Source organism: Lagenorhynchus albirostris, chromosome 2, assembly GCF_949774975.1.
Source record: "Lagenorhynchus albirostris chromosome 2, mLagAlb1.1, whole genome shotgun sequence".
NCBI classification, from domain to species: domain Eukaryota; kingdom Metazoa; phylum Chordata; class Mammalia; order Artiodactyla; family Delphinidae; genus Lagenorhynchus; species Lagenorhynchus albirostris.
The window spans coordinates 185,205,591-185,232,579 of NC_083096.1; the positions used below are offsets into that span (position 1 = coordinate 185,205,591).

The 26,989-nt window shown below is 62.4% G+C and overlaps 2 protein-coding genes across 19 annotated transcripts in view; one reads left to right on the forward strand and one right to left on the reverse strand.

Annotated features, from left to right (window-relative positions):
- Positions 1–350: 350 nt before the first annotated feature.
- FAAP20 (FA core complex associated protein 20) lies at positions 351–26,494 on the forward strand. Of its 9 annotated transcripts, XR_009539132.1 has the most exons (5): positions 351–731; positions 3,147–3,280; positions 3,432–3,603; positions 3,878–4,006; positions 12,253–12,341. XR_009539132.1 is itself a non-coding variant. In XM_060141694.1 (4 exons), exons 1-4 carry the CDS (start codon positions 11,937–11,939, stop codon positions 16,441–16,443), a joined length of 558 nt encoding a protein of 185 aa, XP_059997677.1. In that variant the 5' UTR covers positions 11,922–11,936; the 3' UTR covers positions 16,444–22,367. The 9 variants fall into 9 exon arrangements, 4 of the variants coding, with proteins under 4 accessions (XP_059997677.1, XP_059997673.1, XP_059997674.1 ...); XR_009539133.1 differs by lacking the exon at positions 12,253–12,341 and having other exon boundaries at positions 3,881–4,432; XR_009539130.1 differs by lacking the exon at positions 12,253–12,341 and having other exon boundaries at positions 3,185–3,280; positions 3,878–4,432.
- Positions 19,296–26,989, reverse strand: part of PRKCZ (protein kinase C zeta) — a 96,193-nt gene continuing 88,499 nt past the window's right edge. For 8 of the 10 annotated variants that reach the window (XM_060141679.1, XM_060141680.1, XM_060141681.1 and 5 more), the window contains 7 exons: positions 25,650–25,785; positions 25,392–25,479; positions 24,318–24,437; positions 23,553–23,632; positions 23,078–23,167; positions 19,840–19,955; positions 19,296–19,692 (listed from right to left, as the gene is read on the reverse strand). In XM_060141679.1, the coding sequence (XP_059997662.1) occupies positions 19,605–19,692; positions 19,840–19,955; positions 23,078–23,167; positions 23,553–23,632; positions 24,318–24,437; positions 25,392–25,479; positions 25,650–25,785 (718 nt within the window). In that variant the 3' untranslated portion in view covers positions 19,296–19,604. The remainder of the gene's footprint in view (positions 19,693–19,839; positions 19,956–23,077; positions 23,168–23,552; positions 23,633–24,317; positions 24,438–25,391; positions 25,480–25,649; positions 25,786–26,989) is intronic. The other 2 variants (XM_060141683.1, XM_060141685.1) reach the window with 2 other exon arrangements.

Consider the following 26,989-nt stretch of genomic DNA (forward strand, 5'->3'; position numbering starts at 1 on the left):
TAAGACCTGGCGCAGCAAAAAATAAATAAATAAATAAAGACTAGGGTGAGGGGGGTGGGATACCAAGCAGAGGGGCGTGCGCAGTAGGTGCAAAGGCCCTAAGGCGAGGGCACGCTTGGGTCCCACTGGGGTCCACGCAGAGGGGTGGAGAAGGTAGTGAGAGGAGTGTGGGCAAACCCAGCTTTGCTGCTCCCCGGGGATGGGGGTTTGGGGAACCCTGCTCTGAGCTGGCCTGGGAGGCCCCCAGAGCCACAGCCCCTCGCTGGCAGGTGGGGTGGAGCAGCTGCCGGGTGAGCAGAGGAGGAAGGGACGTCCTGTACCCAGCACCCCTGTGCCTCCACTTCGCTGCTGGGAAAACTGAGAGCGAGAGAAGGGGAATCGATTCGAAAGACACAGGCTACTTCTCGGAACATTTGTTCCCAGTCCCGCCCCCAGCCTGGCACAGGGCAGGAGCCACCGGCCAATGGGAGGGCCCTTGCCAGGCCCAGGCCAAGCCCCTCTCAGCCCCTGGGCGGCCCCTCCCCACCCCGCCCAGGGCCCCGCTGCCCGCTGTTCTGGGCACAGCGCAGGGGTTAAGGAACAGCCCACTTCAAAGGGTGGGGCTCCCGGCTGCCACCCCAGCCCCACCCCCAGTCCCACAGCCGCCGCAGGCCTGGCATTGGCCTCCGCCCAGCACCTTCTCCAGACCGGTCCACCTCCAGGCCAGCGCTGCCCAGCGGGCTCTCATCTCCGTGAGTAATATTTAACTTGGAAGGGCCAGCGGACAACTGCAGGGGAGAAGTTCACAACAAGTTTGGATTTCGATCCGCTTGCCAGGAAGGAGAGGGGGAGGGAGGGAGGGCAAAGTTGAGAGGAAGAAAGGAGGGCAGGAGGCGGGCCTGAGAGACCAGCACCCCAGGGAAGCTCGAAGGACGGGGCCCAGCACCGCCCAGCACAGCCGGCAGCCCCTCCAGCCTCGGCCTCCTGGCAGGAAACACCCCGGTCAGGAGGAGCCTCAGGATTCAGCTCTGGGGCAGAGAACACAAGACGTGTGTGCCCACACACACGGAGACAGACACACACACAGAGACACAGACACAGACACACAGACACACACAGACATAGAGATCCATACACACACAGACACACACGGAGACAGATACACACACACGGAGACAGACACACACGGAGACCCAGACACACACAGACACACACAGAGACACACACACAGACACACAGAGACCCAGAGACAGACACACACACACAGAGACAGACACACAGACACACACAGACACACACACAGAGACACACACAGAGACACACAGAGACAGACACACACAGAGACAGACACACAGACACACACAGACACAGAGACACAGACACACACAGAGACAGATACACACGGAGACAGACACACACACACGGAGACCCAGACACACACAGAGACACACACAGACACACACAGAGACACACACACAGACACACAGAGACCCAGACACAGAGACAGACACACACACACGGAGACAGACATACACACAGAGACACACAGAGACAGACACACAGACACACACAGAGACAGACACACAGACACACACAGACACAGAGACCCAGACACACACAGACACACACAGAGACACACACACACAGACACACACAGACACAGAGACCCAGACACACACAGACACACACAGAGACACACACACACAGACACACACAGACACAGAGACCCAGACACACACAGACACACACAGAGACACACACACACAGACACACACACACGGAGACAGACAGACACACACACACATAGACACACACAGAGACAGACACACACAGAGACAGACACACAGAGACCCAGACACACACAGACACACACACACGGAGACAGACACACAGACACACACAGACACAGACACACACAGAGACAGACACACAGACAGACACAGACACAGAGACCCAGACACACACAGACACACACAGAGACCGACACACAGATACACACACACTGACACAGACACACACAGAGATAGACACACACACACACACAGAGACAGACACACAGACACACACAGAGACAGATACACAGACACACAGACCCATACACACACAGACACAAGCAGAGACAGACAGACACACACACACACACACACAGAGACCCAGACACATACAGACACACACAGAGACAGACACACACACAGACACGCACAGACACACACACACACACACAGACGCACACAGAGACAGACACACACACACAGACACAGACACAGAGACAGACACACACAGAGACAGACACACAGACACACACAGACACAGAGCTCGAGATTGTGAGCAGAAAGGCCTGCCTGCATCTCTGAGTCTTCAGCACAAGAATGGAAAAGCCCTCGGGGCAGGAGCAAGCCGGGGCAGAGAGCAGGCAGGCCAGGGCCCTCCCAGAGGTCTGTGCCCGCAGGCTTGCCCACCCAGCGCCTAGCTGGGAAGGGCCCCAGCCAGTGTGCCCTCCTCCATGGGAAGTGCGGCCACTTCCGGGCAGCGGCCGCCCCAGGGTATTCAGGAACATGGAGCCTCTGCTGGCTGCCAGCCTCTCCCAGCTCCAGGTGTCCCCAGCCCACACCTAAGAAGGCTGAGCGGAACTTGGGAGGGCCCCGCTCCAGAGGCCCAAGGGGAGAAGCCCCGGCTCCCCCTGCCTTGGGGACAGGTCACCCCGGGTCTCCATGCCACGTGGGGCCCACCCTCCTCTACTGGGACCCGGCCCTGCCAGCAGCCCCTGAGCCTGGGGCTCGGCTCCACGGTGCCAGGTGAGAAGCTGCACCCACCCTTCACCGACTCGCCTCTATTCTGGAATGTAGCAAATCTAAGTTGTTAAATGATTTATTTTCCGCAAGCATGCATTTTCCCAGGGAAAAATGCACCCCTCTCCGACCTTGTAGTTTGTCCTGATTTGCTCTCAGGCAAAACGTCTGCCCTTGGGGGGTGGGGCCCTGTATCACCCACCCTAGAGGACGGGCCACCAAAGCTGGCTGGGTGGGCACCCTGGCACCAGGTGGAGTGGGGCGCCTCGCCCGGGGGAGGGGACCCTCACCGAGTCACACCATCTGGTGGAAGAGCTCAGAGCGAAGCTTTCCCACTTCTGGTAACTGCCCTCTGCTCCGCGGCTCTCCTTTCACTAGTGAAACTGTTTCATTTTGGACTTCCTCTTGGGAATCAGAGTCCCAGCCCTGACAGCAGCCGGGACAGCAGCGTCTCTGTCAGAGCTTTAGGATTCATGGCCCGTCTTGCAGGCTTGGCAAGGAGCCTGGACAGAGTAAGGAGCTTCCCTCCAGTGCGTGTGTTTGCTTGTGACATGCAGGGCTGCAGGGGGACCCGGGTCTCTGCGACAGGAGATCTCCCACGCCAATTCTTTCTCCCTGCTTTGCTTCTCTGGAGGAAAATCAACTATCACCCATCTTCCGCAGATAGGCCAGTGAGTGAATCCACAGGGGCCCCTGTTCCTGGCCCACGCCAGACGGTGCCTGTGATGAAAGCATCTGGACCGGGGGGTGCCCTACCCCCACCGGGAGCCGTGGCTACGGACCACGTGGGAGCCACGCAGATGCTGTGGCCTGAATGCTTGTGGCCCCCAAATTCGTATGTTGAGGCCTAACCCCAATTAGGGAGGTGGGGCCTTTGGGAGGTGATTGGGTCACCAGGGTGCAGCCCTGGTGAATGGGATCAGTGCCCTCATAAAAGGGACGGCACAGAGCTGTGTCCCACCGTGTGAGGACACAGAACCTGGATGTGGGCCCTCATTAGAACCCAACCATGCTGCCACCCTGATCTCAGACTTCCAGCCTCCAGAGCTGTGAGAGAGAAATTTCTGCTGTCTATAGCCACCATCTATGGTGTTGATGTTTTCTCACAGCAGACCCCAAACGGACTAAGACACCGGGCCTGCCAGAGGCATCAGCTCTCAGACCAGGCTGAAAAGAAACAGGGTAACTGAGGCCCATGGAGGGTGTTTCCAGGGCTCGGGGCCCAGGTCGGCCCACAGGTGAGGTGCAGAAGGCCGGGCCCAGGGTGGGAGGGCAGCAGACCTCCGGGGGGCCCTGCTTCTCGGCATCCCCCGGCACCCTGATGTGGTATGTGAGGGGCGGTCAGGAGCGCGTCCTTGGAGCCCGCGGCCTCGACGTGGCAGATAGGGCCCAGAGCATGACCCCGGGCTCCAGTGGGCACGTGGCAGGAGCTTCCTGTGCTCCCAGGCCCCTCCCCCCGACACGGTCACACGGCCACACGTGCCCCCCCCCCCCCCCCGAGCTCCTGGAACGTGGCCGACAGGAGCCGTACTCTGCGTGCAAAGGCCCAGCCTGAAGACAAGAATGTGTGGAAACGTGCTAATAACTGACATACGATTCCACGGTGAAACGTAATATGTCAGATATGCTGGGTTGAAATGAAATATATTTTCATGATTAACTGCACCTGCCTCTTTCACCTTTTCAGAGGTGGCTACTGTACATTCTCAACGACCCGAGTAGGGGCGGGCAGGCAGACAGACAAAGGCTGGGAGGGCGAGGGCAGGTCGGAGGAGGGTGTGGCGGGGACAACCGACCGTAGACCTGGGGCAGCATTGGAAGGTTCTCTCCCTGGAGGTCGGCTCCCGGGACCCCGTGCTGCAGGGCGTCCTCGGGCAGCTTTGCGAAGGCCCATCGCCCACAGTTGCCTGAAGCCCTGCGCGGCCCCGGGTCTCGGCAGCGTCCTCCCTGCCCAGCTGGCCAGCCGCTCTCATCGCGTGGGGAAGAGAGGCTGCTATTCGGGGGGACCGGCCACCCCGGGGCACCCAGCAGCGGATGGGTCCCTCAAAGGAGGCTGTGGTCCAGAAGATTTGGGGCAGTCCTTACCAATCGAGGGGCAGGCCGGGCGCCCAGGCCTGGGGACGCCAGAGGGACACTGGCCACACTCACCAGCCGCAGGACAGCAGACCCCGGGCAGCTGGGGTCGCTGGGCGTGGGTGCAGAGTCGGGGGCATATTCCTCTCCCTGAGGGTCTCGGGGGCCCCTCCCCAGCCCAGGAGCAGCCCGTGGGGCACGTGGGCACCCAGGAGGGGAGCTGGCTCCACCGTCTGCCTAGGCCGGGCCTGGGTCTCCCAGGCCAGAGAAGCTGCCCCTTGTCCCTGCCCCAGGGCTTGGAGCTCCAGCACCACCTTCACCCCCTGACCCCAACTCCCCGCTCAAGGCCACTCAGTGCCACTAAATCGGGAAGTCCACCAGCCGGGCAGCAGCACAGGAGACCTGGGTTCAAGTCCCTGCTCGGAGCTCACTGTCACGCAGCCGATGACAGGGGCTGGACGGCCCGTCTGTCCTCCGATGCGGGGCTGGTGCCCGGAAGTGAGCCCCGCATGGGCCAGACACGGGGGAAGCAGCTCAGGGAGCCCATCCTGGCAGCTCCACCACCCAGGCGCTGACGCAGCCTCCGCATGAATCGTCAGGAACCTGCCCCACCTCGGCCTCAGAGCCGCCCACCCCCCCCACCCCCCACCCCCCCAACCTCGGCCTCAGAGCCGCCCCCCCCACCCCCCCACCCCGCTCCTGGACGGGTGACAGTCAACGCAGGGCTGAGCTGGGAGGAGGATGGCGTGGGCTCGGCTGGCCCCAGAGAGGGAGACCCCTGTGCACGGGGGTTGCCGGGAAGGCCAGCTCAGCCGTGCCTGGCCTGGGTGGGGTGACCGGCAATGTGGTCAGGGTGGCTTGGCCACGGAGGGGTCCCAGGCACTCCCGAGGGGGAGGGAGGAAGCAGCGGGGGAGGAGCCGGGCTGCGCCCCTTCTCCAGGGCCTGCTGAGCCGCCCCCAGGCCCTGGATGCCCGACTGGGGCTCAGTCGTGTCAGGGCCCGGTGCCGCTGTCTGGGCAGGTGGGCGGCAGCAGCCTGGGAGGTGCCCACTGCCTGAGAATGACCCCAAACAGGTCCCGTGTCCCTGACTCCTGGTCCCCTTCCCGCCCCCCCTCACCTGGGGGGGGTCCCTAAATTCCTGCACTCTCCCCCTCCCCCACCCCTCCCCCCACCTTCTCCTTCTGAGCGGCCAGATGGGCCAGAAGCCGCCTCCGGAGCTGTGAGCGGCCAGCTCTCTCCCTGGGCTGTTGCCCCAGCCAGGGCCCTCCCACCCTCCTGCCAGCATCCCAGCCCGGGGCCTGCGGAGTGGCCCAGGGGGTGAGGCCCAAGGAGGGGAGATGGAGGCGGCAGGAGTGGAGGCAGGCTAGCCTCAGTGGCCCCAGGGGCTGAGGCAGCAGCCTGGGTGGATACCGACCGGCCACCAGCCGGCTTCCAGCCACGTCCTGCTGGGCCCCAGCTTGGCTTTAGCCCGCCCCGTGTGGACACAGAGGCTCGGTCAGGGCTCCGCAGACGGGTGTTTGACCTCCCTGCAAGAACGGGTAGGGGTCTGTTGGGGCAGGGGTGGTGGGCACAGGCAGGAAGCTGGGCTACAGGTGGGAGTAAGGCCAGTTCAGAGAAGTGATTCTACGGGGCCACAGGCCCCACTGGCCGGACAGTCCCCTGCAGGCCTCAAAGGGGACACTCAGGACCCGGGGCTGCCCTCTGGCCTGGGGGGTTGCCAGGCCCCTGAGGGCCCTGCGACACCCAAGGCAGAAGCAGCTCAGCACCCAGGGCAACGGGAGTGGGTGGGGCCTGGGGGGGGGGCGTCCCTGCTGCTCCTGCCTCTTGGATGGTGAAGCCCAGGGGTCTCACGTCAGAGAGGTGGCCCGGCCCCCTCCTGCCCCCCTGGGCCAGACAACAGACAGCTGTGCCCTGAGCAGCTGCTGCCCCAAACGTGGCAGTGGAAAGAAGACACAGGCCCTCTGCCAGGGGCTGGCGTCCCTCGAGCTGCCTCAGGCTGACGCCCCGTGACCTGGGGTTGCTGCTGGGACCTCTGGTGGCCATAGTCCTGGATCCCAGTAAGACTCAGGTAAAATAACTCCAGGTGCAAGGCCCCTGGGGGCGGGGGTGGGAGGGAGGAAGCAGCTTCCTGCCTGTGCCCACCCTGCCCCAACAGATCCCTACTCGTTCTTGCAGGGAGGTCAGACACCTGTCTGCTGAGCCCTGACCAAGCCTCTGTGTCCACACGGGGAGGAGCTAAAGCCTTTGTGTCCTTGTGAAGAGAGGAGGGGGCTGAAGGGGGAGGGAAAAGAGGAGGATAACAGGCGGGCCGGGGCGGGGGGCGGGGGGAGCAGGGGGAGGACCCAGCTGAGGCCCAGCAACACCTCTGATGGGGATGCCCACCCCATGAGCCACACCGGGACACCCAGGCCAGCCTGAGGACAGCCCCTGCCTGAGGAGGTCTCCAGGGAGGCGGTCAGAGCTTTCTGTATCAGGCTTCCCTCACAGCAGGTGGTCAGAAATGGCTCACACAGAAATGGGGGTGACGCGGTGGGGGCCTAGAAGGCCAGGCTCTGGCCAGCAGATCTGCTGTAAGCAGGCAAGAGACCACTGGAGCGAGGAGCTGGCCCGAGTGGGACAACAAGCAGCACTGGCCCACCCTCTCCACCCAGAGGGGGAGGGGAGGGGGGAGGGGGGAGGGGAGGGGAGGGGAGGGGGAGGGGAGGGGGGAGGGGGGAGGGCAGGGGAGGGGGGAGGGGGAGGGGAGGGGAGGGGAGGGAGAGGGGAGGGGAGGGGAGGGGGGAGGGGGGAGGGGAGGGGGAGGGGGGAGGAGGAAGGGGGGAGGGGAGGGGAGGAGGAGGAGAAGGGAGAGAGGGAGGGGAGGGGAGGGGAGAGGAGGGAAGGGGAGGGAGGGGGAGGGGAGGGGAGGGGAGGGGAGGGGAGGGGAGGGGAGGGGAGGGGGGAGGGGGGAGGGGAGGGGAGGGGGGAGGGAGGAAGGGGGAGGGGAGGGGAGAGGAGGGAAGGGGAGGGAGGGGGAGGGGGAGGGGAGGGGGAGGGGGAGGGGAGGGGAGGGGGAGGGGAGGGGAGGGGCGATGCCGACAGCTTGGAGAGGCCCGAGTCTCCGTGCCAGTGTCCTGTGGCTACTGTACAAATGACCCACCTGGCCTCAAACAACGGGATCCACTCTCTCACAGTCTGGAGGCCAGGACTCCACACTCAAGGTGTCGTAGGGCCCCGCGCCCTCTGGAGGTGCCGGGGAGACTCCTTCCTGCCTCTTCTGGCCTCCTGGGGTTCCAGGTGCTCCAGGGCTCGTGGCCACATCCCTCCAATCGCTGCCTCTGCCGTCACGTGGCTTGTCCTGTGCGGCTGTGTCCAAACACCCCTCTTCTTGTGAGGACACCGGTGATGCTGGATTCAGGGCCCACCCTGACCTAGTACGGCATCATCTTAACTTGATTCTAGCTGCAAAGACCCTATTTCCAAACAACGTCACACTCACAGGTTCCCCGGGGACACTGTTCAGCCGCCCAGTACCCTCAAAGCTTGGTCCCTGCTGGACTTCCGTTCCCCACAGGAGAGCTGACATGGCGCCCTCTCGCCGGCCCCACTCATCCTCGGATTCCGGCACCCCCGAGGCTCCGGGGACACCGTGGGGGGCAGAGTGCAGGCTCGCCTACCCAGGAAGGCACACAGTACCCTAGCCCTACAAGTCCCACTGAGGGGGCGGGGACGGCAGGGAAACCCAGGCAGGCGACAGGGGCAGGGAGAGTCCAGAGGGCTTCTCTGCGGAGGGGGCCCCAGAGGAGAGCCCAAGGGTTGGCAGGAGTGGAGACATGGGGACAGGCAGAGCCGGTGTTGCTGCACGCAGGGCAGCAGCAGAGGAGGGGGGTGGGTCGGGAACAGTGGGGACCTTGAGGGAGTGACAAGGTTCGCTATGCATGCTGGGAGAAGGTGGCTGTCCAGGGAGAGGTGGTGGCCAGGATGGGTGCTCGGCCGCAGGCTGCTGTCTCTGCCACGCCAGGTCACCCCGGCTCTGTTCTCGGTGGAAGGGTCCCCGGCTGCCCCGTGACTTTCAGGCTCTTAAAGTGGAGGCTGGAGGCCGAGCTGGCCCTTGGCTTTAGCCTGCTGACCGTGGCAGGTCCCAACCATGGACGCCCACCCCTCTGCAGCCGTGACGAGGGTCCCTGAGGAGGCCAAGGGTGCCCTAACTCCTGCACCGGTGAGTGGGCCCTGCGCGCGCTCCGCTGCCCGACGGATCCTGCGATGTTTCCCGGCAGCTGTTTCAATCCAGCCTGTCTGTCCGGCGCTTTGCGTGCCCACGAGTGCACTGCCCGGCTCCAGCAGGCTTGCCCTCTTGGCACCCACAGGCCAGCAGGTGTGGCCGCGTCAGGAGGCCGGGCTTCAGGGAGGGGGCGGCCCAGCCCTTGAGGCCATCCTGGCTGGCGTGGGCACCGACAGGGCACCCACACGGAGCACGTGCCCCGGCGCCCTGTTCCACTTGGAAATTGGAGGGTGCGGTGTTCTCTGGGGCTGGTCGTGCCCGCCGGCCTCAGGCCCTGCCCTGCCCGCCTGTGCCGTCTTGGCTGCCCCGATGGCAGAGCTGGTCCCAAAGGAGGGTGTGGGGAAGCCAAGTGGGGCTCAGACCTCGCCAGCCGGCCCTGGGCCGGGGTCCAGCTGACAGGTCTCGCCCGGCCGGCCCACCGTGGAGTAGAGGCATCAGCGCCAGTCAGTCAGCGGCAAACTCCACTCCGTTGGGGGGGAGGACAGAGCACAGTCACCCTGGCTCTAAGGACACCAGGAGCCCAGAGGTATCGGAAGGTGCTGGGGAGGGCTGGGCCCCCGACCAGCTGGCCACAGATGTTACCCTGATTCTGGGAGGGGAGGGCGTACCTGGCGCGCCATCGTGGACAAAGCCAGAGAGCGTGGGGGGAGGTGGCCTCACAGCTGGTGGGGCCGCCACCCCTGCCCACTGGCGCCCTTCCTGCTTCGCTGGATGGCTGCCTCCTCCAGAACGTGAAATATTCTCTGTAAACATAAACTTGGCTTGTAAAAATCTTGTCCCGCGGTGCCAGCCTCCGTCCCGATCAGAAATGCTTCTCCAGCCAAGCCCGCGGCCTGTCACTGCAGCAGGTGGCTCAGAAAACGGGAGCCTTTTAATCACGTTCAACTTTTAAACTTCCTCCAGCCCCCCCTCCCCCCCCCGCCACCGTGTCTTGCTGATAACGCCAGGACAGCTGGGGCAAGGTGGGTCCCCGTCCACCTCCAGAAGGTCCTCGTGCGGGCTGGGCAGGCAGCGGGCAGCTGTCGGGAAAGCGGCAGCCAAGGGGACGGGGCTCCTGCCGGGTGCCGGCACCTGCCGCGAGCAGGCATACGGGTCACCCCGGCTCTGTTCTCGGTGGAAGTGTCCCCGGCTGTAGGTCTCAGTGGCGATGGGGGACTTAATCCCCAGCAGCCGGATGAAACCAGAGAGGAGAAGCCCCCAGGAGACAGCTTTGACATGTCGCTCTGGCTCTGCCATCCCCAGAGCATGGATCCCGAGGGCCTCTGTTCTGCCTGGCCTGGGGTCTAGATCCCATGCACCCCCCAGCAGCCCAGGGTAAATGAGGCCCTTTGGCGTGGTTAAGGCCAAAGGAGCATGAGTGCCCCCCACCCGCTGTGCTGAAGGCCAGAGCCAGGCTCAGCCAGGCCCTGACAGCCACCGGGGCCTGCACCTCCTCGGGGCACCTGAGACCCTCCCTGCTCCTGCCTCAAGCTGTCTGTCTTGGGCTGGGGCGTCGGCTGTGTGAGGTCTGTACAGGCAGAGGCCAGGAGGCTGAAGACCCCAGGGCTCAGTTCCCAGAGCCCTGCGGGGGAGGAGCAGCTGCTCACACAGATGTCCCCATGCGGCTTCCCAGAACGGCCCGACAGTGGGGCACGCGCCGGCCGTCGAGGCCTGCTGGGGCCCCGTCTGCCTGCGTTCCTCCTGGAAGTCCCCACGGCTGGCGCTCAGAGGCGCGGTGACAGTTCCGGGAGAGGCTCTGAAGCAGCGGAAGCTGAAGCCAGAGCCAGTGGTGCCGTGTCCGGGAACCCCACCACCACCCGGCTCGTCCTGCACACCTCAGTCCCATCCTGGGGCCCCCAGGGCACAAACTCTGCACCGACAGGAGTGGCCGAGGGTGCCTGGGCGTCTGCTGCCACCACGTGGCGGATTGCAAGGTCACTGGACGAGAATGCCTGGCGCCCGGGGTGTCACAGAAGCCCCCTCAAAGGCCCTCCACCTCCAGGCCCCCGCCCCTGGCCCAGGACTCGGGCGCTGCACTTGGTCGTCTCACATTGCTTTTTATTTATTTACTTATTTGGCTGCACCGGGTCTTAGTTGCGGCACACGGGCTCTAGGTCCCTGACCAGGGATCGAACCCAGGCCCCACCCCACCCCCACCCCCCCACCCCGCATTGGGAGCGCGGAGTCTTAACCGTTGGACCACCAGGGAAGTCCCTCTATTTCTTAATTAAGGGAACGAAGCTCCTCCCTTTTGTAAGGAAACGGGGAAGGATCGCCCGGGTCGTCAGAGCTGGACGCCCAGGCTCAGGGCTGCCGATGCAAAGGGAGGTGGCAGAGCTAGATCAGGCCTGGAAGCGGCGGGTGGGGACGCCAGGACCCCCAGCTGTCTTCCCGCGCAGTTCCTCCTCCTAGAAGCCGCTGCAGACCCCAGGCCTGAGGGGTGAGGGCGGCATCCGTCGGCTCAGCTGGAAAATGACTCCCTCAGGGCAAGGCAGCCTCCCGACCTCAGTGCCGCCTCCGCGGTGGACGGAGGAACCCTGGCCTCCGTCTCCCCAAAGGTTGGGGTCAGGATACCACCCTCCGATAGTGCCACAAAGGGGAGGTCACCTCATGGCCTGCGGAGCAGGTCGTGGGGTCCCCAGGGTCGGGTCAAGCGCCCACGTGGGGGTGGGAGTTGGGGTCCACAGCTCACGTCTGGCCGTGCGGGGATTGACTAGGGGGGTCCTGGGTTGGGTTCCGCCCTGGCGAGCCGGGAGTGCCCGGGGCGGGGTCTGTGCCGGGGGCGGGGTCTGTGCTGGGGGCGGGGTCCGGCGCGCGGGCCGCTCATTTCCGCCGGACGCGCTGGCTCCGGGCGGATGGAGGCGGCGAAGAGGTCGAGACTGAGACTGAGCCGCCGGAGGCCACCCTCGGGGGTCCGGTGAGGCCGGGGCTGGGGGCAGCAGGGAGAATGGGGAGGCTAGTGTCCCCGGCCGAGCAGTGGCCGGGTGTCACGTCCCCACGTGCTTCCCCGAGCCCGCCTCGGACCTGCCCCGCCCCCCCAGCTCTTCCCACCCGACCCCCACCCGCGGAATTCTCACCTCCCCACGCCGAGCTGCACACCTGTCCCCCCCGCTGAGTCCTCTCTCCTGTGCCCTCCCCGCCGGCTGAGTTCTCACCGCCCCGTCGCCCCAGGTCCCCGAGCAACCCCCCCGGTTCCCCTCCGGACGGCGGCGAGTGTGCGCGGCCGTGGGCTGAGCTGCTGCGCGCCGCGTATGCGGAGCTGAACGTGGACGGCGAGCCGCCGCCGCTGCCCGCGTTCCCCGGCCAGGTGCGTGTGCAGTGGTCCCCGCGTGGCCCCGGGTCTCGGGCTGGGGCGGGGCGGGGCGGGCGCGGTCCGACGACCCCGTCTTGTAGGAGCCCAGGCGCAGCCCTGAGCGCGCGCCCCCGGAAAGCTTCATCGTGGGAACCGAGACCTTCTCCTGGACGCCCTTCCCGCCGGCCCCGCGGCGAGGCGGGGACCCAAGCGACTGCGACCGGGTGCTCCGCGAGGCCCTGGGGCGCACGGGGTCCTCCGCCTGGTCCCCCCAACGACACCCCGCGCCCGAGCCCCGCGGGACCTCCAGCGCTAAGGAGCAGCCGTCCGTAGAGGAGTTGCCGACACTGCAGAGCTGCCCCATGTGCCAGGCCGTCTTCGCCCCCAGGTGAGTGGCCCCCCTGGGCCTTCCCTCCCCTCTGCTGCCACCCGGTGGCTCTTTCTCTGGAAACCACAGGCAGTTTCAGAAAGCTAGGGTAACTGAGTGCGACTTTGGCATTCTAAAGTGATATTTCACGCAGAAGAAGTGGGCAAAGCACAGAGACGGTGCTGATGAGCCAGAGGGCACAGGGGTGCAGGTCTGGGGGTCTACTTCCTGGTCCACCGGCCTGGGGCCCTGCTGACAGGCTGCAGCCTCCTGGACGGGGCCTCTGAGACTCTGCAGCATGAGGGCAGGGAGGCTCTGGCTCCAACCGGGTCCACCCTGACATCCGGGAACCGGGAAGTGACTGGCATCCCCAGGTGGACTGCCTCCAGAGCCAGTCCAGGCTGTGGGTCACTGAGCAGTTTTCTGTTACAGCCCCTCGGGCACCTTCCCCCGTGGGTGGATTGCCAGTTTTAAAAACAAGATTTCATTTCTGTGTCTAGAGATACTTATCTCTTTTTAAAAGTCTAATGTATACTTTTATACCTTTTTAAAAGTAAGGGTGGTGGAATTGGACTTTGCTAAGAAGTCCCAACTGCCCAGCTTGTGGGCCACATGTCACAAAGCCGAGGACACAGGTGTGTGTGGGGGGTCATGGGGGTCAGGACGGTGGGAAGGAGTTTGGTCGGATGAAGGGGGTGGACGGCCGGTTTCGGTAGCTGGACGTGCTCTGCGTGTCCCGTGGCCTGGAGAGTGGGTTCAGTTACGTGCCTTGTCTTTGGTTTTCCAGAAGTAAAACCAGCCCTGGGGGGTGAAGGGAGTGGCTTATAGAACTAGCAGCTGATGACAGACAAAAGTCATCAAACCAGTGATCAAAATGTGTGGCACAAAACTGCACAGGTCTGCAGTCAAACATCCAGGCTCCTCCAGTGGCGACACTTCACTGGAGCCAAGCTTTTGGGGGCCTGGACGGCTTGGGGTGCGGAGAGTGAGGGCGAGGGGTGAGGAAGTGGCTGTCCCCAGGGGGGCCTGTGGGCGAGGCCCCCCAGCCGGCACAGGTCTGGCATGGCGGGGGCGGGGGGGGGTGCAGTGGGTGTGGCAGCCGTGCTGAGATGCCCGTGCTCCTCGTAGCGCTGGAAAATTTTTCCCAGACCCAGTGTCTCACCGAATATGTCTGTTGCCTGTACTGATGCTTCAGGACAGTTGTGGGCTGCAAACACCAGCTCTCTCACCAATTTTTTTTTTTTTTTAAACATTTGTTTATTTTTGGTGCATCGGGTCTTAGTTGCAGCACATGGGATTTTTTGTTGCGGCGCGCGGGCTTAGTTGCCCTGCAGCATGTGGGATCGTAGTTCCCCGACCAGGGCTCGAACCCGTGTCCCCAGCATTGGAAAGAGGATTCTTAACCACTGCGCCACCAGGGAAGTCGTCCCCCCAACCCTGCCTACGAGTCCTGATGAAGTCATGAACGCTTTTTAAAATACGAAGTCCTCTTGATTCGTTCCCGTTGAAAGAACGTCTTCTTGGCAGCAGACGTGCGGCCCAGCCCCTCCGTCCCAGTCTAGGGGTGGCTTTTGTTCTTGGATTACTTGTTTTTCTACACAGTCTAAAAAAGGACTCCCAGATATGTTAGAAAGAAAGTTCTAGTCTGAGCTCTTTAAGCAGTTAGACTGAGGCTGGGCAGAATGCCTCAGGATTGCAGAGTAGGTGTCAGTGCGGTTGGGTCCAGGCCGCCGCGTGTCTGGAATGCTTCTAGCACGTTCTTCCCTCTGATTAAGAAGGAGAGAGCGGGCCCTTGCCGGGCCACACCCCGAGCCTGCAGGGTGACAGTGGAAAGCCCCCCCCCCCGCGCCCCTCCACCCCTGGGGCAAGGGGACAGGTCAGGCCATTAGGGGACAGAAATGGGACTGTCCCACGCTTGCTTTCAGTGATTCTGGGGACTGTTTTTGGGCAGAGATGGAGGCCCTGCCGCCCCTCGGAGCAGAGGGATGGGCTGCTGGGCCGCGGGAGGTGCGGGCGGCCTGGGCGCCACGGGCAGTGAGACGGTGCTTGTCTTTCTCGGAGCCTCGCGCGTTCCGGGTCACTCAGAACCGTTTGTTTTCTGAGATTCTTCTCTGACCTGAGGGCCGTCATGTACCACGTGTGTGTGAAAGCCCCTCGGGGTCTGTGAGCTCGGGGCTGGTTCCGGAGATTGGCTCTCACCCGCCACCTGACGTGAGGACAGGAAACCAGATGGGCACCGTGTCCGCGTGATGAGACCCAGGCCAGCCCGTGGGGTCTCACGCGCTCCGAGGCCCCTGGAGGGTCGGAGCAGAGCCCCTTCCTGTGCTGGGCCTCCCGTCCACGCACCGGGCACGAGTGGGAGACAGAGGCAGAAGCTCAGTGTGCAAAGTGGACCCGCCACGAGGCTCCTGTTGGGGTATGTGAGGGAATCCCAGACTGTGTCCCCACCGAGGGACAGTGCCGGGCAGCCCCCGGACGAGGTGACCCGGTCCAGATCTTAGGGTCTTCTGATGGCCTCGGAGAAGGCACGTGGAGGGGCTGCTTCCCAGGACGGGCTGAGGGGCCTCTAGGGACTCAAGGAGGCACTGACCGGGGGCCTCAAATCCCCAGGAGGGAGCAGAAGGCCACCCGGACTGGCAGGGGCTCCCGCGAGCAGCAGAGGCCGCCGTGGGCGTGCATCAGGGGAGAGGCCGTGGCCCTCGGGCTCGCCGAGCCACGCGGTGAAAGGAGGTCATTTCAGGCTGGGCGCCGGGACGCAGTGGTGCAGGGAAGGGCCTGTCTGCTCTGGCCAGGTGACCAGCTTGGTCTGCCGAACGCCTGGCTCTGCCACCCTCTGCGCCCCGTGGCTGCAAGCTGACCGTACACGGGCCACCAGCACATGCGGGACGGTCATTCCCGGCCTCTCCTCCTTGATGGCATCAGACAAGGTCAGGGATGGGAGGCGCCCGCTGTGACCGGCGCCCACTCTCCCCTCCCCCACCCAATGCCGAGGGGCTGACCCGTGGGCCGTGGAGCCCCACTAAGTCCTCTTCCCCAGAGGGGCCGAGTCCCTGAGTGAAGAAGATACATTCTCAGGTCTGAGGTGCACACCCACCTTCGTAGTGACCGCCCTCCTAGTCACCAGCGCTCACGCCTTTTCTTTTCTGGTTGCCAAGCGGGTAGTTTTCGAAGGAAAACTTCGGAGGGAAGGAGGGAAGGGACGCATGGGGCATTTGTTGGTGTGGACACACCTGGTGGGCTTGTCTGACTGATGAGACAGAGCCCCTGTCATGGGGGGTGGGGACCCCGCCCTCCACCTGGGGGACCCCGTGTCTTGCCCACGCCCTTTACTTGGGACTTTCTGACACAGGGTTCCCCTCAGTCTCAGACGCAGGTGCCAGGTGAGCCTGGGAACGGGCATCCAACAAGCCTTCTGGGCGCCCTGGGGACCTTGGACCCAGGAGCAGAGTTTGGAAAGGCCCTTTCTGGTTGGGGGGCCGCCTCCTTGGTTCTGCCAGCCGAGGGCACCGTCCCCGGTTTCTCTCCAGCTACTCTTTGGTGCGTGGTGAGCACCCAGGAAGGGCATGAAGCGGGTGTCGCGTGCTCTGGCTGGGCGCCCTCCCTGCCCGTGACCCTCTCCTCTCCTCGCAGGCTGACCCAGCTGGACATTGAGAGCCACCTGGCCCAGTGCCTGGCGGAGAGCACGGACGATGTGGTGTGGTGAGCAGCCCGGCCCACGGCTCCCCCTCCACCGGCTGGGCCACCGCCCCTCCGCCCTGCGTCCCCCAAAGCTGTGTATTAGAGCGCGTCAGCGTGGGGCGTTCACGTCCCGCGTCTGTGTTGAGGCCAGAACATTGGGTCCTTTTTCCTTTTGGGGTGATGCTGAGCAGCGTGGTGACTGAAGTGGACAGAGCAGCCCAGGCAGGGGACAGACAGTGTCACCAGTGGTTCGGGTGTTTGTACCCAAGTTGGCAGAACGGATGCTTTGCTCACCTCCGACTGGCTCACGTTTCACGACCGTGTTTTAACCCCCGGGTGAACCTGCTCCTTCTGCAGCTGTAGGTTACTGCCAGCAAGGAAGGCACTGTCACTGGTGCCTGTCACCACCCGCAGGGGTTCAGAGCAGCTCCCCTCAAGTCGGGAATTCACGGGGAGGGACAGGCCCGCCTGCCGGCCTCTTGTGTGAGCTGTGTCTCGTTCGTGCTCTCAGTGCCCACGGGAAGCAGGGCCAGGGAGCGGGTGCGGGTAGTTTTCCTTCGGTGCTGTTGGCCCACAGGTTCTGGAAGAGCCTCGTCTCCAGCACAGCCACAGCGGCTGCAGCACCGGCGGGAGGGAGGGGGTAGGATGTGGAAGCCTAGGGTTAACCCCCAGAAGTTGGTATTTTCCTTTCAAAAAGGGCTTCAGACGAGCCATGAAAAGACACAGAGGAAGCGTCAGTGCACGTTTCTCAGTGAAAGACGCCGATGTGAAAAGGCTACACGTGTGGTTCCAACTCTAGGACCTTCTGGGACAGGCAAAAGCCATGGAGACGGTGAAAAGACCAGTGGTCCCCAGGGGCTGGCGGGGAGAGGGCAGAGACAGGCAGAGCACAGAGGAGTTTAGGGCAGGAAAATACTCTGAACTACAAGGGTGGTTACGCAATACGTGTATCGAGCCTGGGTCCAAACCCACAGAATGTACTGCTCCCGGGTGATGCAGCAGAGCAGGTTCTTCCCTGGTAGCAAATGCACCCCCTACGGGGATGCTGGGAGACGGAGGCGGCAGCGGGGCGGGGGGGGGCACGTGGGAACTCTGTACCGTACCCTCACTCTTGCTGCGAACCTAAAACTGCTCTGAAAAATAAAATCTGTTTTTCAAAAATGGCTTCAGAAGCCTTTGCTCCTGGAGACGCCTACTTCTAATGAAAACGACAACAGCACGCACTGTCATTAACGTCTTTAATAATGTGCAAGACACGAGCGGGTGTGGCCTTGGTGGGCACCCCCTCTGCAGGAGGAAAGCCATGGCCACGTGCGCCGCCATTCACTGTACAAACCACAGGGACGCGGTTACCTCTTTACAGTTCTGACGGCCCCAGTTTCCAAGAACCGTATCAAAAGGACACCGTATTGTGACTGGAGCCGCTGGAAAATGTTAATGATTTGTTTCCAAACCCCGCCTCAGCACACCCTTCACCTTCAATTTATAAAAACAAGTGACTGTGCACAATATCTCCCCTCCCCAGGAGCACAGGTCACGCACACGTCCTGGACACGAGCAACCGCACTGGTGACCGGGAAGCTGTTTGGCAGCACCGCAACCTTGATATAAATGCCTTAAGTTTGAACAGATCCGTGGCCCCTGTGCTGTCTGAGCAAAGATGTCACCATACCCGATGCAGCACGCGACCCCTGTTGGGAGGAAGGGGGCTCCTGAGGCTGTCCATGACCCTGTCCTGGGCAGGTGGGGTCTCCCCCGCCCAGGCGACCTCGCAGCCCTCACGCATGGCTCCAGGACGACATGACCGCGGGGCTGCCACGCCCCTCAGGCCCAGGCAGCTGACTCTGGTCCGTGGTCCCTCATTTCCGTCTCTGGAGGTGGGTCCTGGTCACAACTGGGGTGCTGGTTGGGACAAACCTACACGTTCCATGGACACTGCTCTGCCACTGGGGTCAGGGGCCTGGGGAGGCTGGCGTGTCTGCGGAGGGTCACGGTGAGGCCGCGGCTTCTCTGTTATCCTTTAATTACCGTGATCCGCCCGAGGCCGCAGACACATGGAGAGAAGCAAGGCCTAGGGGTGTGTGGCGATGTGGGACATCCGGGGACTGCTGTCCCCGAGGGCGGGCAAGGCCCCTGCCCCCCCCCCAACACTCTGCCTGTCCCTGAGCCACACCTGACATGTCAGGGACTTGCAAACCCACGATCTACCTCGTTCTAGAAAACCTCGGGTTTGGCTTTTCACTTACGAGGGTGGCCGAGTGACACGCGCCCCCTTTGCAGATTATGGGAAGTGGGGTGAGCCGTGCCCAGGGATGCGTGTGTGAGGGTATTCCAGATTTACTGTTTCACTTTAAGGCTTAGGACCATCATACATATATCTTTTAAAATTTCTAATTCTGAGCATCATTATTTCTGATAAAAATATTTTCCCAAAATCTGATACGTAACACAAGACGTCACATAGGCACTGCTTAGTGTTTCCAGAAATATATTTTGTGCGGATTTAGTTTTCAGATTTTTTTTGTTTTTTGGTCTACGGGTGCTTTGGTGAGCCGTGTTTTAGAACCTCTATGATCCAATTTTCCTGGTCAGTCTAATGCCTGGGTCGGGACCAGCGGTGCCCACCTGGTGAAGGGGGGACCTGGGCGTCAGACCACAGGGGCTACTGACGTGCTCGGTATGAAAATACTTGTTAAATATTAACAACAGGAACTTACCAGGATTTAGAAAATGTTCCGAATTTGTAAAAATGCTCCATTGCAGTGGGTCCCCGCAGGCACTTGCACTCCCGTCCCCGGCCCGCGCCTCCTCCGGGTGGGGCTGTGCCTGCGACGCTGGGCGGGTGCCACCCGCGAAAAAAAGGCATCAGAGGGAAGCTTCAACATCATCGGGACACTTTATTCCTCAGGACGTTACAGGCTAACTCTCCCGGCGGAGCAGGTCAGTTCTGTTTCTGTGGAAAGTGTGCACCTTCGAAGTCGGGGACACTTCCTCCCTCGGACACGGGCACCGCGGCCTCCGCGGCGCAGGCCCAAGAAGCAAGTTCCTCTGGTGCAGGCGGCCGCGGGCCGCATGGAGGGGCTGTTCTGCCCGGGCCGCCAGCACCCAGCCCGGCATGCATGCATGCGCGGTGGTCGGGGACAGGCCCGCACCGGCTGCCCGCGTCCACGACGAGAACGCGGCGCCTCACGCGGACTCCTCGGCGGACAGGAGCAGCGGGTGGGTGTATTCAAACCCTTCAAACTCCGACTGGTCGATCCTCTTGAGGACGTCCCTGTGGGTACCGGACAGGGCAGGCTCGACGGGCCGCGCGAGACCCCGGCCCGCAGCTCGGGATGCCCCGCCCCCGCCCCCCACGCGAGACCCGCCCACGGCCACGCCCCCGCCACTCAGGACGCCCCGCCCGTCCGGCAGGTCTTACTCGTCGTCCGGGGTCAGCTGCACCGGCTCGCTGGTGAACTGCGTGTCGAAGTTGTCCAGGCCGTAGTCGTCCGTTATCTGCGGCTGGAAGGGCGGCAGGGCCTGCTTCTTCCCCAGCTGCAAGAAGACACGCGGTCAGACCCACGCGCGCCGGCTCAGCGCCCGCTTGGAGTTTGCACAAACATAAACCACGGAATCGAACAGAAGAGACCGCCTTTAAATATGCCTCATGTTTAAAGACCGATTGTTTTTCTCTTAAAGTCCAGCAGGAAAATTTTCCAGTCATAAAAACCCTACTTGAGCTGAAAAATGCTGGCAGCGCAGGCCGTGCGGGATGTACCTGGGATGGAGCGCAAGGTCCGGCCACCCACGCGGGATCCCACGCCATCTGGGGTTTGCGCCCCCCTCGGCAGCCCCACCACTTAAACCAAAGGAGGCTAGTTTGGGGAAGTTTCTTCCTTTCTTAATCTGGGAACCCAGATCATAAAGGAGCTGGGACCTGGCAGGGACGCCCACACTGGAACCCCTTCTCCCAGAAAAGCCTTAAGTGGCCATTTCTATGGTTTTCTTTTTATATGTAAATTTATTTTTGGCTGCATTGGGTCTTCATTGCCTTGCAAGGGCTTTCTCTAGTTGTGGCGGGCGGGGGCTACTCCTCGTTGCAGTGCGCGGGCTTCTCATTGCGGTGGCTTCTCTTGCTGCGGAGCACGGGCTTCAGTAGTTGTGGCACGTGGGCTCAGTGGTCATGGCTCACGGGCTCTAGAGCTCAGGCTCAGTAGCTGTTGGCGCACGGGCTTAGTTGCTCCGCGGCTTGTGGGATCTTCCTGGACCAGGGCTCGAACCTGTGTCCCCTGGATTGGCAGGCGGATTCTTAACCACTGTGCCACCAGGGAAGCCCTCTATGTATTTCTAATCCCAATGGGATGCAAGGCAGTAAAACGCTTGTCAGGTGGGAAATGGGGCGTCTCAGGACCCAGACTCTGCTTCCTACTCGACATTTAGGAGGATGAGACATGCTCATGCCTAGAGAGGGTGAGTCGCGCTCTGGGGCAGAGCAACTCAGCGCCACACCGCTCACAGTGTGGACGGAGAACGGCGAGGATGGAGCGGCCCCCACGTTCACACACTCGGTGACATAACCCACCCAGGTGTGCGCTGCGCACCTGTGCTGGGCCAGGCGCACTCCTAAGAACACAGATCGAGTCGTAAGTGAGAGGTAAGGTCCTGCCCCGCGGGGTCTGCGCCCACCCACACCAGCCACTTGTGAGCCAGCAGCCAGCCCTGCAGCCCGGAGCCCTCAGCTCTCAAGGCCCAGAGCAGCTTGACTCAGGAAGAGGATGCCCCAAGCCTTTCGGGACGGGCTGCCCCCTTCCCTTGGAGGGTCTGCGTGAGTGCTGAGCCTGGAAACCTCCCCCTGGGTGGGGCCTCCGTGGGACCCCGTCCAAGATGTGGAACTGTCCCAAGGCCCCGTGTGGGGAGCGAGCGACAGCTGAGTCAAAAATAAGCCCCAGCCCAGCTCAGCTCACACCGGCTCTTTGCACTGTGGGACCCAGAGCCATCAGGAACTCCAGTTATAGCAAGAGAAACAAACTGGGCCTGGAATGCTGAAACATGTTCCATAAGTCTGGGGACTTGGGAAGGATGAACGCAGGTTCTGCTGGCGAAGTTGGTGCATGAAATGAGGATGCCACAGAAACAGACGAATCCTTCCCAGTAATGCCCAGGTGTCAGGGCTGAGGCCAGCGCACCTGCCAGAGCCCCGGCAGAGGAACGCCTGTGTCTGTCACCCAGGGGATGCAGGAGCAGAGGGAACGGGCCGACCCGCAGGCAGAGCGGGGTCACCAGTGTTCGTGTGCGTGCGTGTGTCTGCACACCCGTGCACACACTGCAGTCACAAGGCCCCGGCAGCTAGTAGGGTTGGGCCACGCCCTGGGCACTGTTACGGGGACACAAGGCCTTCCCTTCTTCCCTGACTTCCTCTCATGTGCAAGTTTCCGTATTCTTCTGTATGTATGAAATACATTCTGGTAAAAAGTGAAAAAAGGGGGCATTTCTTACACGATTTTCCCTCCCTCAGGTCTCAGGCTGCTTTAGAAACATTTAAACAGCAAGAGTCAGAAAGACTACGAGGCAAGCACAGCTGGGTGCTGGCCTGGGGTCCTCTGAGCCCAGCCCCACCCCTGCCCCTGCTCTGGGGGCCAAGGCTGCCTCAGTCCGTGGCAAAGCCCCCCGGAGTATCCCATACACAATGTCACCTCCTCTTCCCTCAGTCAAAAGCAGTGGACGAGGGACTTCCCTGCTGGTGCTGTTGATAAAACTCTGCCCTCCCAGTGCAGGGGGCCCAGGTTTGATCTCTGGTCAGAGAACTAGATCCCACACTCATGCCGCAACTAAGAGTTCGCATGCCACAACTAAGGACCCCACGAGCTGCAACTAAGGATCTGGCAAGCCACAACTAAGGAGCCTACCCCCACAACTAAGACCCATCGCAACCAAATAAAAAAAACAAAAACAAACAGTGGACGAGAACGGTGCCACCCGAGCGATGTCCTGTGCATCCCACCACTTAGCCCTGCGGTGTTATGGGAAAGAGGAGGCTGGCAGAGGACGGGGGTGAGGGGTGGCGGCTCCAGTTCTGAGGAGATGGCCTGAAAGAGGTGAGGGAGCGGTGGAGGTCGGGGAGGGGCACAGCTGTGCAAAGACAGGAGCGGACCTGGTATGTCGGGCGTCGAGGGGATCACGAAGGCCCAGCAGAGGAGGCCGTTGCTGCTAGGGGCCACGCGCGAAGCCGGGGACCAGCCCGGATGAGGGTGGCTCAGACCCAGGTGGCTGCAGTGGGGGTGGGAGAAGGTCCAGGCCCTGGAGGTTGAGTCCCTGAGGCCTGGGTGGGTCAAGGTCCACTGCAGGGGGGAGGGGCCACGGTGCACCGGGATGTCCTATTGGAACTAGCTAGCCAGCCAAGCGGAAACATCCGGGAGCTGAATCAACTCAGGCGGATGGCAGCGGTCACAGACCGGGCACCCCGCCACGGGACCCCCCAGCATGGCATGGGCGCCCAGGCAAGGCTGTTCCCAGGACCTTCAAGAAGCAGCCCCCGCCCCCAGGGGCTCGCCAGGCCCCCTCCTTGTTCTTCAGGAGTTTCCAGATGGCTCCCCGCCCATCTCCACCCATCGCACCCCCCCTCGAGGGCCGCCCACCGCACGGGGCGGGGGGCGGTATCATATTCCGCGCTGCTTTACCAGGTCCCAGTCTATACTACGGAAGAAAGCGTGAGACTTGATGTCGGAAAATCCAGTCTGCGGCCGGCAGCCGAGCCTCTCCTTAGGGTCCTGGGGGTCAGAGTTCAAAGGAGGACAAGTCAGCACAGAGCAAGGCGGCCCCTGATCCCCGTGCCCAGCAGGGGAACGGGCCTGCCCTCCCTGGGACCACCCCCCGCCGGCCCAGCACCCAGGCGAAGGCCAGACGTTCCCTTCATTGGAAACGCTTCCTCCCGGCAGGTTAAGCTCCTCCGGGAAGTTCCTCTTTGGCATCGTTCCTCGTCGTTACATTTTGTCAAGTGTGAACAAGCATCCGTAGGACCAAGGAAGGACGCACGCAGAGAGCCACACCCACGCCCGACACTGAAAATGCCAACCAGCCGGTGGAGCCATGGCCCCAGTAACAGAAAGGGCCGCAGCCACGGCTGGCTCGGCCGCCACGTGGCCACGAGCGTACCTTGTTTAAAAATCCTTTCAACACGTGGGAGGCCTTGACCGAGAGGAACCGGGGGATCCGGATGGGCTTCTCCAGGATGACTGCAACGACCCGGACCGGGAGGTGAGAGCCAGCTCCCTCTCTGTGCCCGGCCCCCGCCCGCCATGTCAGCTCTGCCCAGCAGCCAGGGAGCCGGCGGCCTGCAGGGCACTGGGAACCCTCCTGAGCAGGCGGTTCGGGGCACTCGTGGTGCCCTGGGCCCCCTCCTACACCCCAGCAGGGTCTCGAGGCCGCAAAGGGCCCTAGGGCCCACGGTCACACGTGCTCACGATCACATACGAACCAACGGTGGCTCAGCTGGCCCTGCGCCCCCACGTCCACGGGTGCCAGAGGCCACCGTGGGGACAGCCTCAGCCCTGAGCCCCAGCATGCCGGGGCTGTCGGTTCTGGCCCGGGGCCCAGATTGCAAGGAGCCGTGGCTGGAAGGGGCAGCACTGGGGCTGAGCACAGCCGCTGCCCGGGACTCATGTGCACACCTGGCCTGGTTGGAAGGGAGTTTGGGCTAAATCGGGACAGATTCTCTTTCCCGTGGGCGTGAGAGTGCCGTGTCCCCCCAGCCACGGCCGTTCCCACACCCACGGCCCGGGCTTTGCTCCCTGAGAGCCGGTCGTGGACGGGTGGCCCCACCTAGTCTGTGGCAGCCGCGGGGACCAGCCTGGGGACCTGCACCTCTGAAAGGGGAAAACCCGCAGGGTGTGGAGTCAGCTGGACGCACGGCCCGCGCACCTTGGAAAAGGTAGTCCTCGGTGTTCATGTCGGGGTTGTCGGTGATGATGTCGAAGGGGGAGCGGCCAGCCATCATCTCGAACATCAGGACGCCCAGCGCCCACCAGTCCACGCTGAACCCTGGGGGAGAGCGCAGGCCTGTCAGGCCGGGCCTCTCCAGTTGTGCTGTCCCGTCACGGGGCGACAGTCATGACAGTTTGCGTTTCCTGAACCACAGCTGAGGATGCGTGTCCCCAGCGTCTCCCAGGCAGCCTGGCCTCCCCTCTGTCCACTGTCCCCGGGACGCTCGGCTCCCCCCCTTACTAGCTGCAAAGCTGTCTCCACATCGAGGCAGTCCACGGACGGCCAGCTGCTCCCAGGGTCTGCAGCCATCCCGGGCCAGGTTCTAGACTCCCTGCTCTGGTCCACAGCTGCCGTCTGTCCTTCTCTGGCTACTAAGTGACTTCAACCCTATCAGCCTCCTGGGTGCCCAGGTATCTGAGGGTGCGAGAACTGCCCACCCTGCCTACCCGCCCCCCGACTGTTAACAGCAAGGGAAATGTGTGGAAATATTCGATGGTATATTTGGGATGTGAAAACAGCAGAACCCAAGGAAGGGGTGACAAGCTCCAGTGTCCATGGGGGCTGTGCGTGGCTCTAGCGGCTGTGGGAACCCCCTCCAGAGGGCGGCGCCCACTGACTCGGGACACCCGCCTCAGCTCTGTCTTTACTTTGTCTTCTCCTGCCCAAGCCCTTCGGGCGCCTTGACCAGAGGGATCCTGTCCAGCGACCTCGCCAGGGGACACTCAGGTGGACACACAGGACAACAGCTGGGGACTGAGGCCAGTTAGTGGCTTGGGGCTGGGACGAGGTAAGGTGTGCGTTTTAGTGCCATTTGGTTAGGAAGCCCCGGCTGCTGGGCCACGGCCCCAGAGCCCCTGGTTGGGAGCCCCCGCAGGGTTGGCCCCAGGCAGGCCCACCTCCCTCTCTCTCTGCTCCGTGGCCGAGTCCCCAGGGAGAGGAAACTCCCAGGGCTTGGGGCGCGCTCCCCCGCCTCCGCTGCGCCCAGCGCCCTAGCGCCCCGCCCACGCTCACCGTACTCCTCTCCCCGCAGGATTTCCGGGGCGATGTAGTTCGGGGTCCCGCAGAAAGTGCTCGTCGTGTCACCGGGGCCCAGGCCTTCCTGTAGGGATAAAGCCAGTTACCAGGAGGGAGGGGCCTGCCGGCGAGAGAACCAACAGAGGACCGGTGACATGGGGGCGGCCGGAGCCCGGCAGCCAGGACGAGACGGAGGGGCGCTGGGTTGCCCGGGACCCCCCAGAGGCAGGCGGGGGCAGCGGGCTGGGAGCCCACCTTGCACATGCCGTAGTCCGTCAGCTTGATGTGACCGTCAGCGTCGAGGAGGACGTTGTCCAGCTTCAGGTCCCGATAGATGATCCCTCTCTCGTGTAGGAAGTTGAGCGCGATACAAATCTCAGCAGCGTAGAACCTGGGGAGGGCGTGACACCCGTCATCAGCAGAGAGAAGCCAACCAGGAACCGGGACGGGGGCCCAAGCGCACAGACGCCCCGTATCCTCCGCTGAAGAGCACGTGGGCCGACAGGACAGGACAAGGCACGCAGCGTCCTCGTGGTCAGGGAGACGCACACCAAACCCACCATGAGACGTCACCTCGCGCCCAACAGGACAGCCACTCTCCAAACCCCCCAGACAGAAAAGAACAAGTGCTGGTGAGGATGTGCAGAAACTGGAAGCCTTGTGCACTGCTGGTGGAGATGTAAAATGGTGCAGCTGCCGTGGAAGACACTACGGAGCCTCCTCAAAAAAATTAAAATTGAATTGCCATGTGACCCAGCAATACTGCTTCTGCGTATATATCCAAAAGAACTGAAAACAGGGACTCGAATGGTTATTTGTACCCCCATGTTCACAGCAGCACTATTCACTGTGGCTAAAACACAGAAGCAACACAAGTGTCCATTGTCAGATGATGGATAAACAAAATGTGGTCCATTGATACAATGCAGTATTATTCAGCCCTAAAAAGGGAGGAGATTCTGACACCTGCTCTGGCGTGCGTGGACCTTGAGGCCACGATGCTGAGTGAAATAAGCCAGGCACGAAAGGCCACATCCTACGTGATCCCGCTTCTACGAGGTCCCTGGAGGCGATTCATAGAGACAGAAAGTAGGAGGGTGGCGGCCGGGGCTGGGGGAGGGGTGGGGAGTGAGTGCCTCATGGGGCCAGAGCGTCGGTTTGGGAAGATGAGAAAGTTCTGGAGATGACGGTGGTGATGGTTGTAAACACCATGAATGTGCTTAACGCCACTGAGCTGTGAACTTACAACTAAATGCACGGAGACAGTAATTTTATATTATGTGTATTTTACCGCAATTAGGAAAAGAGGACATGAGCGTGTGGGGCTCGCTCTTCTCCAATGACTACCCGCCTCCCCCCAAAAGGATCTATGGTGACTCATGATGCCGCGTGGAATTATTTTCCAGTGAGGAAATGAGGAAAAGAGAAAAATATGGAAAACAGGAAAGAGCTACGTACGGGGTGGAAATAAACGCCCCACCCGCCCGTGAGGCCAAGGCTGCGCGGCGGTGATGGGGTCAGTGTCCCTGAGAGTCATTTAGAAAGAAATGGAGATGGTCTTCCTCTTCCAGGAGAGCCCCTGCTGTGCATCCGTG

Coding starts and splice junctions, on each gene's coding strand:
- FAAP20 (XM_060141690.1), top strand. CDS start 11,937: ATGGAGGCGGCGAAGAGGTCGAGACTGAGACTGAGCCGCCGGAGGCCA. Junction 11,999..12,252: donor AGGCCACCCTCGGGGGTCCG/GTGAGGCCGGGG, acceptor CCGTCGCCCCAG/GTCCCCGAGCAACCCCCCCG. Junction 12,762..25,047: donor CAGGCCGTCTTCGCCCCCAG/GTGAGTGGCCCC, acceptor CTCCTGCCCAAG/CCCTTCGGGCGCCTTGACCA.